The sequence below is a fragment of the Schistocerca nitens genome, chromosome 7 (assembly GCF_023898315.1).
Source record: "Schistocerca nitens isolate TAMUIC-IGC-003100 chromosome 7, iqSchNite1.1, whole genome shotgun sequence".
Taxonomy (NCBI): Eukaryota; Metazoa; Arthropoda; class Insecta; order Orthoptera; family Acrididae; genus Schistocerca; species Schistocerca nitens.
The window spans coordinates 224,290,757-224,302,782 of record NC_064620.1 but is presented as its reverse complement, the minus strand read 5'-3'; the positions used below and the strand labels follow the sequence as shown (position 1 = coordinate 224,302,782).

Genomic DNA, 12,026 nt, shown 5'->3' with positions numbered 1-12,026 from the left:
AAATATGTTTGTAGACTAGGTCTGAGGGATAGTTCCTGTCTGTGAAGGCCTTTGTGAGACCTTCAGTGTACTGGGCAGTGGAGTTCTTGTCCCCAGGTGACCAGGTTGTATGGGAGGGATTTTTTTGCTGCAGATGAGATGGTAGCTGTTGAAATACAGGTATTGTTGGGGGATTTAATGTGGATGGAGGTATGGACGGAACCATCAGAGAAGAGTAGGTCAACGTCCAAGAAAGTGTCACACTGTGTTTAGCAGGACCATGTGAAGTGGATGGGAGGTTTTGAAGGAATGAGGAAAGGGTGTCTTGGCCTCGAGTCCAGACCATGAAGGTATTATCAGTGAAACTGCACCAGACAAGGGGTTTGGGAGGCTACGAAGATGTGGCCCTTACACATGTTGGCACAGGAGGGTTCCATGTTAGTGCCAGCAACTGTGTTGCAGATTTGTTTGTATACTGTTCCATCAAAGGAATAGTAGTTTTGTGTTAGGATGGAGTTAGTAAGGTGTGTGGGCAATGAGGCAATGGCTTTGGAGTCTGAAGGATGTTTGTAGAGATAGTGTTCAAGAACGGCAGGACCATGAGGAGTATCTTTGTACAGGGAAGTGGAATCAACAGTGTTGAAGGGGTGCGGATTGTGAAGAGTCAGTGAAGGAAGCAATTGATATCTTTGATTTGAGAGGCTAGATTTTTGACAGTTGGTTGAAAGTGTTGGTCAGTCAAGGCTGAAATTCTTTCAGTGGGGGCCTAATAACCAGCTACAATGTGGTTTCCAGGATTGTTGTGTGTGTTGGTATTTTGGAGCCCCAGAAAGTGGGTGTGCAGGTTGTCTTTGGGATGAGGAGGGAAATGGATTTAGGGGAGAGGTTATCTTCCAACCTTCCATTGTTGGAAAGGTCTTTTTCATTTAAATGAAAAATTATTTTGTTATTTTCTGTTGAGACATAACTAACAGGTCATTTTCCAGTACTGTTTGTATGATACAAACATATCTTTAGCTGCATGGATTCCTCTTTCCTGCTTGAAATGTAGCCAATATATAATCTTCTACATCTACACGTGCTGGATCTTTCATTGCAATAGGATCTAGTGGTGATTTATTGCTGTCATCACTCTTCAAAGAGATGTTGGGATCAGAATCAGTCTCCCCAGTTTGCTTCTTCTTTTATGTACTTAACACAGCTTTGGTAACAGCCGTAGCTTTCTGGCTCTTCTGATTTTGGCCTACTTCTTTCTTGTTTTGAGGCTTTTCTTTTTCAGCTGTGGGTTTGCTGCTGGAGATATGATGTCTCCCCACAGTTACGTTGCTGGTGTATGGGAAGGGCAGACCGCAGTACACCCATGTGTAACTGGTGGCTGGGCCGTAGGCAACCACTGTATCACGTTTGGGAATTGACTGTATCATATTTTGGAATGGAGTGTATCATGTTTAAGGATTATATTGACTGCTTGATAATTAGCATTATATAATAAATGCGAGAATAATTAATAATTCAGCAGATAGAACACAGAAAATTGTGTATGTAACACAAATTTGGTGGATATATAATCAGTATTTGCAAAAGTGTGGCAGTATTCTAGAGGTGTGTGCACATTTATTTTCAGTCTGAAAGTGCTGTTCCTCAAAATGATTTTTTGCCTCCCAAGTGAAGTTTCTAAAGAAAAAACAAATTATGACTGATTATTCCTAAATGGTTGCAGCATAACAAACAGTAGAAACATTTTTGAGAGATATTATCATGGGCTGGGTGTATCAGTTTTTGGAAAGTTCTATCAGTTTTAGGATATCTTACCCTAGTACCTTTACTGAATCTAAATTATCAGGGATGCCATCACTTTAAAAAAAACTTTAATTGTTGTTTCTGGTACTATTCACTTGAGTTCATAATAATAACTGTAACACTTGAATAGCAGCTAAGTACTCATTGTCTGAAAATACACAGATACATTAAAATCAGGTAGTTTTGCTCTTGGTGTTGTTGTGTACACTATCTTAGTATTAGTGTGTGCTGTGTTGTGTGCAGACTCCATACGCTGCTGTGCCAAGCAGTGGAACACCAGAAGCATAGTTGCCCCTACCACAACACCTTAACAGAAGAAGGGCTTGCGGGTGTCTCGCTTCTTGTTGACCACCATTGTTCCAGGCAAGTAATGTTTGCTATTGTTTATGATAGCAACAAAGGGACAATAATTCTTGCTGAAATGTCACTAACACTATTAACCTCTTAACATAAAACACCATGATATCTCTTTTTTCTTATTTTGACAGTAACTTAAAATCCCAAGCATACTCGGGCAACTTAAGAACATACCTTAAAGAAAAAACAATAAAACCCCGCTTATACCCGTTTCAGCACTGACAGTTAAGTGTTCAGCCACTAGAGAGCATCTGGTCGTATGTTTGTATCCCAGCTGCTGTGATTTGGTTGAGGTGGTTGCCACTAGATATCATCTTTGCTGTGTGCAGCTTTGGGTACTCGACAACAAAACACACACTTTCAGCCTCTCTCCTGTATGTTCATTAGGCAATGTTTTCAAAAAAGGATGGCTAGAGTGATCCTGAGTTTGACATTGTATTTTGCAGATCAGAAAGTGAAGAATGTGATGTTACTTCATTAGAGGCCGAAAGTGATGACAATTCATCAGCTGAGTGACAAGTGATCACCAGTGGTGTGAGATAAATGCAGACACTGTGCTCCAGTCAGCTCCTCCACGATTTATGTTCACAGGAAACTGTTGTGAAATATATGGTTAGACTTCATACCTGCACAGAAACTAAAAAATGACTTCAAGTTTCAGGATATTTTAGCTAAAATTCCAGTGCACGAGTATACTTGGGGTTTTATTGTTGGTGGTCTCCAAAATTTTTAACTCATTATTTTGAGCTTTAAGAACTATCTCTGTATTTCTATATGTAATGTCATTCATTATGGTATGCTTTTTTTTAAAAAAAATCAGTTTTTGTAACATAATTTGAAAACAAAATCAGTATGTTAAGGGGTTAATGATTATAACTTGTTTGATGCATAGTGAGCTTTGTTTGCATTTTTTTAATGTTGTTAGTTGGTAGTACCTATCTTCGTTGGCTACTGGTGAGAGATTTGATGTGGAAATTAAGTAGTAAAAGTACTTTTATTTCAGCAAGTATGGATTCAGTAGTTTTCTTCATGTGAAGTAAAATGATCTTTAGCTTTCCTAGAATTAGCGTGCCACATTTACAAAGAAAACAGTTCCTTACATGTCCTGTCAATGGTGTATTTATAACATTCTCTGCACACACATTTTCATGTTTTGGGGGATCTTTGTTTAAAATTTGGATCATACATAGCTAAGATCTGGGAAATATCTTTGTCACTGAGTGAGTTGCAATCTCTACTAGCCACTGGTCCAACTGCAAATTGATCTGCTAACAGATGAGGTGTTGCACTGTTTAAGGTGCTGGACTTTTATTGGGAGATGTAGGGCTCAGATCCCTGTTGAGCTCTTGTGGCTTTTGTTTTGTCTTGTTATTTCCTCAAATCACTTCAGGTGAATAAAACAATAGTTACTTTCAAGCACATGGTCAATTTCCTGTCTCATCCTCACCCAGTCAGAAAGATTTGCTCCATCACTAAATGACAGTAAAATTGTAACTTTTTTTCCCTTCCAGTTGATCTTTAATTTGCCATGCTTATTTACTTGCCTGCCAGACCATTAAGTCTTTCTAATAGGGGTTTCAACACCAGATGGGCATTATGTTTATCTACAGATAGAAAATGGTTATAAGAATAAGAGACTACTTTGAATGACTGGCCCGCACATAGAGAACATTTTGGTGTAAGCAAGGAAAGGTGCTGCTGTGGCTCTGCTTTACTGAATTCATGCTTGTGTGAAATGTGACCCAGCATGTGCTAGTTTTTCACTATTGTGAAACAGGAAAAATTAGGACTGAAATTTAAGAAAACACTTGGCCTTCCATTTTAGTAAAGAAGAATATTGTTTTATGATAGAGATAATAGTATTTTCAACATTATATTATGAGACGCTTAATTGGTTCATAGTTGTTATAATACCCATTTTAAGTGCTTTGCATAGTCCGCTGGTGCTGCATGTTTTGAAACTTTAAAAAAAATGTGTATTGCAATATGACATTAGTTTATGCAGAATTCAGTCATGGAGCAGCCTTGCATGGCACTTGTTGTAGAATGAGAGCTACTTTTGTTTAAATTTATGTTTTTTCGTTTGTGCTAATAATTAAATAACCATTAGAAATGTAATATCCGTTCAGCTGCTAGTCTGTCACTGTGTGAAATTTTAAATCAGACAGACACTTTTCGTTATATGTGTTGTGCTGGATAAACTAGAATTTTGACATCTGAAGTTCAGGGTCCTGTTATATTTCAAACCTCAGAAATCTACACTAGGTGTAGCGAATGTCATGATTATGAAAATTATTTTTTGATTCATATATATAATTTCTACAGGATATAATTCAGAATGTAGATGGAATTATTGTTTGTGGTAATTTAGCAGCTGTCTGCAGCATAGTCAAGTCCAGCGCTGAGATGATTCTTTGAAATATATGAAGACGTAGTGCTACTTCTATCGACAGCTGACAGGACAGATCTTTTGTAGCACGTTAAAAGGCAAACCTGTAGCATCTGTTCCTGTATAGTGCAAATTTTGTTCTTTGGGTCTGTCTGTCATCTTTCATATAGCATATTAGATTGTTTAAGGTAGGAAAATTCATAAGCATGTAGTTGTTTGCATCGAGTCTCCCTTTGGTATGATAACCAAAATATAATGTACTTCACATTATAACAGAAGGCAGCAATATGGAAAGTTGCCAGAAATTATGTACTGCCATCTTAAAGTGTATTATGGCAACTGTACTAAAAGAAATAAAAAAACACTCATGAGGTCTTTATTAATTATTAAAAAGTTGCTCATGTGTTTGAAGATACTTGTCTTGTATACAAAGTTATACATGACATAGTCTGTACTGTGTAGTAGATAGGGGACCATGGGCATGAACTTGTTTGCAAACCATCATATTTGTTGCCAAAGATCTATGGGGTGGTACATGATTATGGTGAATTTGGATTGCTTTCATATTATCTTGTGACCTCTTTCTCCTAATGCCCTCTAAGACTGTGAGGTGTCACAGTGTTACACTTGCTATTTACGGTATCATCTCATTCCACAAAATGAAGGAAATGACTCCATTGCCACTGTAAAGAGTCTCGATTACTTCCTGTGCTGATTGCTAGTTCATAAGCTCTTTGGCTTTGCAGTGAAGATGTCACCATTCTGTGAACCTATTCTTCACTCAGATAAAAAATACACACCCATCTTTTGTCTCTTGGTGCCACGTCATGAAAAAGGCGTTGAATACCTTAAGCAGATCGGAGCAGGCTTACTCCCGTCTGTAACTCAGATTGAATGCCAACTATTTAGACACACCTTGTGCGTATTTTCCTGTATTTTAAGGAAGAATCCCTCAAACTTGGTGCTCAGTTTACATGACCTACATCACTTAATAAAGAAATACTTACTGCTTTTCATGACTTTCAGTACTGTCGTATATATTCAGAAGTAGAGAAGTTATTTTCTCTATTTATCAATATAATTTTAAAAATCAGATTGCAATGAAAGATAACTGGGCCTACTCACATATTTTTTTTAAAAAAGAGAGATAATAAGTTTACCCAGATAGTTTGCACCCTAGTCAGTTATCAGGTAATTCTGCATAATGAATTGATCAGCACAAATTACAAAATAATCAAACAGATACAGATTTTTGTCGATGAAGAATCATTTACCTTTTTGTTGATGTAAACTCCAATTTTCCGTTTGCTTTTATTGCCCTATGTGGTATAGAATGTGAAATTCTGTGCAGTCAGCTGATGCACTTGTTGTATGACATTTCCATTCATTGAAACAAGAAACAAGGATATAGTTGTACCCTTTCCAATGTTATGGAAAGCTGAATCACTGCAAAGGATGTCATATGAAAACATATGAGGTTCACATGCCATTTATTCTGAAGTGTACATTTGAGGAATGGGTGAATTAACTGATGAGACTGTATGTCACAATACTTTGGAAGGTAATCATCTGTTACCGGCATAGTGAATAATTCAGGTGAATTCTTAACCTGTTTGTCCCAATGAATTCACTATCATGATGATGCATACTATATACATTCATAGATACCTTATCTTCAATTTATGTGGAAGTCTAGATATGCTACTGAAGTCAGGCTCTTCATTTCAGTTTATGATTACGTGTAAAAGGCCCACTGTTTGTATGCACTTTAGTAAGTTAAAAGATATTTTTGCTTGTTGGATTTGTGATCAGTGACCCAAATGCAAACTATACCATATTCCATTCAAAGTGAGAGGGTATGAATGAATGCTCAATAGAATATACAAATACAAATTGAAAACAGTATGTTTAGTTGAGAAAGATTAACACCTTTGTATATGCTCCACAGCAAAATAAAAATGCAGATTCCCTTGCTGATAAATGCTAAAACACTGATGAGTCAGAAAAGTTTTGAAATCAGCAGTTTAACAGCATGGTACCTACAGGAAGTAGTTTGAAATATGTGATATATTAAATACCCACATTTGTAAACTTATATATGTATAAAATAACTGTATACTTAAAAATGTAACTCTCATCACTAACCTTAATAAGTAGTTTTAATGGCTGTATTGTTTTCAGTAAAGAGCCAGTAAAATAATAAAATGAATTGCAGAAAACTGATAACAAATTATCAGACACCTAAAAGGGATAGATGTTTTGATTTTAGGATCCAATCCTTGTCATATTTTGGGAGTGGACACTGGAAAGGGAAAAAGTAAGATGAGAGGCACAAGTGGGTATAATTCTGTCTGGTATCGTTATCGTTCTTTTTCTTTGTTGTTGTTGTGAAAAATAGGAGAATTGCCCAAAATTAGATGGAAGGAGTCAGTAGAATCACTGCATTAGAGAAGCTGAGTTTCCTTAGTTACTTCCAGTTCCTCTTTTGTAGTTGATAATTATTTAGGACCAGTGGTCTTTATGGCTTTTCCCTCTGCATTTTTCTTGTTAACTCTCTTCCTACAGTTTGAAATGTTCCTTTGCTCTGTATGCCAAAGAAAAAATATTCTCAACAGCGATTCATGTTGTCCACGTAGTGTGTGGCACACATTCGATGTGTCATGCGTAACTGTTCCATGGTTTGACAAAGAAAAAGATTTATTAGGTGTAATTCAACGACTATGTTCTTTAAATGGTTTAAATTATGGTTACCAACTGTACTTCGATTTATGAGATGATGAGTAATTACTAACAATGAAATGAAATGATCGTATGGCATTGTTGGCCGGGAGGCACCTTGCGGGGAAGTTCGGCCAGTTTTCCACCGCTGATTAAATGCTATTGCTGTCTGAGTGTCTCCAGGAAACCCTCAAATCTGGTCACTGAAACATAAGTCAAACACTCCTTGTTGTCTCTACTTAGTGACCGATTGATGTTTATCAAAATGTTCTTGAATTATGGGTGGGATAGTTGACTGAGAAAAGATCAGCATTCACAGTTTCTCAAATGTAAACAGATTACATTCTGGAGGAGAAATACCATTTATTTAGTTTAATCTGTGTGAGCTAAGCATACTCCTTTAACTTTGTCTTCTCTGGCTCAGTATTAGCGTTGCAACCTCCCAGTTTTGTATTTTGGTAGTTTTCTGCCACCTCAAGTACTTTGTTTGTTTTGAACAATCTGTAAATAAATAATTTTATGTTAGTAAATTACAACACCTGTATGTATGATGTGACATGGAAAATTTGTCAATTTATTATCTTATGAAAGTTCATCAATCTTGTGGACATGGGACAGTAGCTGACAATAGAAGTAATGGAAATGGACCACCACAGCTGTATTTTAAAAGTATTTATTATTTAGATGTCCGGTTTGAATGTTACATTTGCATCATCTTCAGGTCCTATAATAGACCAAATAAATATTTCCAGCAATTGACTCATGTATCATAGGAACAATACAATAACAAGGCCCTGTGGACTAATATTCATCAGGAGTGTATATTCTGAATGTCTCACTGTCACAGTCACTTCGAAGTATTAAGCCCCAAGCTTTGTAACTGGAGTTAATAGACTTTTCCACTACATAATCTGAAGATTCGTGAAACATTGAAGTTCTTCCAATTTGTTCACATTGTTAACTGATTTTCATGTGCTTGTAGTTAGTCAAAGAGGATTGTTTCAGAAGTTATATCCAGGGTGTGTCTAGGGCAAACCTAATAACCAAAAGTATTATTTCTATATTAATATTAATAACAAACCGCCACAGCCGTATTGATACCCATTTATTGATTCACGGCTAGTTTTGTTCGAAAGAACATCATCAGATTACACTGCCAACATGACTTAAGAAGTCTAGCTATCAAATGTAATGTTAAAGGCAAATTCTGAAACATGACAATCATATAAACACTCCATCCATCACATGACAGTGGCATGGTGACCAGTGAGCGTAGGCAATTTGGCGTGCGATAGCACTCGCTACTCTGTGCTTCTGCCAGACAATCAATGGAGTGTTTATGTGAATGTCAAGTTCCAGAATTTGCCTTTAATTTATGAGAGATAACTAAGTCATAATACTGTCACAACTCTGTGGGGATTTGTTATGAAGACTGAAGACTGTTGGCAGTGTACCTAGATGATGATCTTTTGAATGAAGTCGGTCATGACGTATTGAATGTATAACAATTAAGCTGTGGTGCTTTTATATTAATATTAACTAAAATCAGCTATGGAGATCAAGATGATGAAAATCATTTCATTTTATTTTAATGTACTACAGTTTGCTCCAGAGTAAAGTGCTTCTTAACTCAACATCAGTGGTATCATAGACCTTCAAACGATGACAACTTCTTCAAAATTTAAACTTCTGGAAAGGTGAAATATAATAATTTTTCAAAAGTAGTTCAGTATTAAGGGATTTTTCTGTGGTTGCCTTGGCCAGTAACTGATATCTGAAAGGCACTGTAAAATTTAAATCAGTTTTGAAAATAACATGATATTTTGCATTACCTCTTTAATGCTCTTGCTTGTTTTCTTAAGCTGTAGAATTGGCACAGATGAGTAAATTGTTGAGGTACATTTGTTTACTAGATTGTTTGTAATTTCTATTGTTTATGCAATTCATAATTAAAGATGTGTTTTCTGCAGGGATCAATTTCCATGTGAAACAGTGCAAATACTCAACGATCATTGTGATGAGGTGTGGTTTTGTCGCTTCTCCCCAGATGGTCTCAAACTTGCCACTGGATCGAAAGACACTACAATTGTGATATGGGATGTCAACCCAGTGAGTACAGCTCAGGACATTATTGTGAATTTTATTTCAGTTAAAATGTTTAAATTTTTTTTGTAATAGGCACAAAGATAGCCTGGGATAAAATATGTAAAAATATGAAGGCATTTGAGATAAACAATAAAAAGTTTATTAATAAAGGTAATATTAATTGTAGCACTGTTTGTCAAACAATGAAAAATACAGGATGGAATAATGACAATATTATGAAAAGGTTAGATTGCCACTCACCATATAGTAAAGATGTTGAGTTACGGACAGGCACAATAAAAAGACTACTAAACATATAGTCTAGCCTCGGCAGCCAGAGACAGTGGTCATGTATGTGTGAGTTGCATTAAGCTTATGTATTGTCTGTGACTCAGCACTCTGTTATATGGTGAGTAGCAATCTATCCTTTCCATAATATTGTCATTATAGCATTGTCTGTAATATATGACTGAAATTGTGTGTTGTGTGCAGCCTGATGATTCAACATGTCTATGGCCTGTTCTGCATAATCATCATACACTTGACTTGTTCAGTATTACTGGTCTTGAAGACAGTATAGCTTTCACTCAGAATGTCACCATTGTGTTCATCAGCAACTTGGTGAAATCATTCAATTTATGTCATGAGGCAGTGCGCCAAGGAGTTTGTAATTGGTGGTAATCAAAGTTCAGTGGAACATTCTCACATGTCCCAGCTCAGCATTGGCAACGTTTAATGTTCATCGAAGCAATACTGGCCAAAATATAGTCGCTTGTTTGACTCCACGTGTGGCTTTGTGCAGAGCAAGCGTGTTTCTACCGACTCTGAGCTATTATCTCTCGGGCAATATTCAGTTGAAAGAAATGCAGTTTGACAAGTTCATGCATTCTCTTAAGAATAATAATGAAAAGAGTTTTATGAGCCATATCCAGCCAAAAACTTTTAGGCAGAACCTTCCAAAATAACTACGCGCGTGCGTATGCGTGTCTGTGGTACTCAAGCTCGACAAAGAGTTTATTCTGAAAGCTAACAAGTTTTCTTTCTCTTTTCTGTGCCTGTCTGTGACTCAGTGGTTCTGCTATTCGGCTCGTGGTCTCCTTTACTCCTAAGTTAATATATATTAATATTAGGTTTTGTGAGATTACTGCTGTGAACCAGTTGCAGGTGTGTTCCAATATCGCCTATACTGTGTGATAATTGTGCTTGTGCCATCACCATACATTACAGGTTTTCAACATTCATTTAGTCATTTTTAGTCATTCATGTAGGTTGAAAACAAGAGTAGTCCAGTATTAATCCTTGTGGAATCCCATTCTGACATTAGTTTCGTGCCTTTGACACAGTCTACCAATGTGACCCTCTGCTTTCTGGTAAACTTGGTCCAGATGTTGGATTTCTCAGTAGTCCGATAACAGTATTGTTTTGTTATAACAATGATTTAATTTTGCCGTATGTGTGTAGACAATAAAAAAAAAAAATCAGCCAATAATAAAATCAAACAATGGAAAATCCAGGATGGAATGTAACAATATTATAAGGAAAGTTGCTACTCACCATATAGCAGAGATGCTGAGTCGCAGATAGGCACACCAAAAAGGCTGTCACAATTATAGCTTTCGGCTGCTAAGGCCTTTGTCAACAATAGACAGACATACACAAGTGCGCGCATATGCCCCCCCCCCCACTCACTCACACACACACACACACACACACACACACACACACACACACACACACACACACACACACGCTACTGCAGTCTCAGGCAACTGAAACCACACTGCGAGCAGCAGCACCAATGTGTGATGGGATGGCGACTGGGTGGGGGTAAGGAGGATGCTGGGGTGGGGAGGGGAAGGAATAGTATAGTGGGGATGGGAGACAGTGAAGTGCTGCAGGTTAGACGGAGGGCTGGGAAGGGGGGGGAGGAGTAGCGGAAAAGGAGAGAAATAAAAAGACTGGGTGTGATGGTGGAATGGTGGCTGTGTAGTGTTGTAATGTGAACAGGTAAGGGGCTGGATGGGTGAGGACAGTGACTAATGGAGGTTGAGGCCAGGAGGGTATTGCAAGGAAAGTTCCCACCTGCGCAGTTCAGAAAAGATGGTGTTGGTGGGAAGGACAGGCTGTGAAGCAGTCATTGAAAGAAAGGATATCATGTTTGGCAGCATGTTCAGCAACAGGGGGGGTCCATTTGTTTTTTGGTCATAGTTTGTCTGTGGTCATTCATGCAGACAGACGGCTTGCTGGTTGTCATGCCTACATAGAATTCAGCACATTGGTTGCAGCTTAGCCTGTAGGCCACATGACTGGTTTCACAGGTAGCCCTGCCTTTGATGGGATAGGTGATGTTAGTGAGTGGACTGGAGTAGGTGGTGATGGGTGGATGTGTTGGACAGGTCTTGCATCTAGGTCTATTACAGGGGTATGAGCCATGAGGTCAGGGATTGGGAGCAGGGGTTGTGTAAAGGTGGACGAGTGTATTGTGTAGGTTCGGTGGATGGCGGAATACCACGGTAGGAGGGGTGGGAAGGATAGTGGCCAGACATTTCTCATTTCAGGGCATGACGAGAGGTAATCGAAATCATTGCGAAGAGTGTAATTCAGTTGCTCCAGTCCTGGGTGGTACTGAGTTACAGCAGGAATGTTCCTCTGTGGCTGGACGGTGGAACTTTGGGAGGTGGTAGGAAACTGGAAAGAT

The 12,026-nt window shown here is 37.9% G+C and overlaps 1 protein-coding gene across 1 annotated transcript in view; it reads left to right on the top strand.

Moving 5' to 3' along the window:
* The window catches only part of LOC126195399 (WD repeat-containing protein 26), a 161,331-nt gene that overhangs the window by 65,627 nt on the left and 83,678 nt on the right, over positions 1–12,026 (top strand). Inside the window, exons 6-7 of the mRNA XM_049933993.1 lie at positions 2,023–2,142; positions 9,214–9,352. Of these exons, the coding sequence (XP_049789950.1) occupies positions 2,023–2,142; positions 9,214–9,352 (259 nt within the window). The remainder of the gene's footprint in view (positions 1–2,022; positions 2,143–9,213; positions 9,353–12,026) is intronic.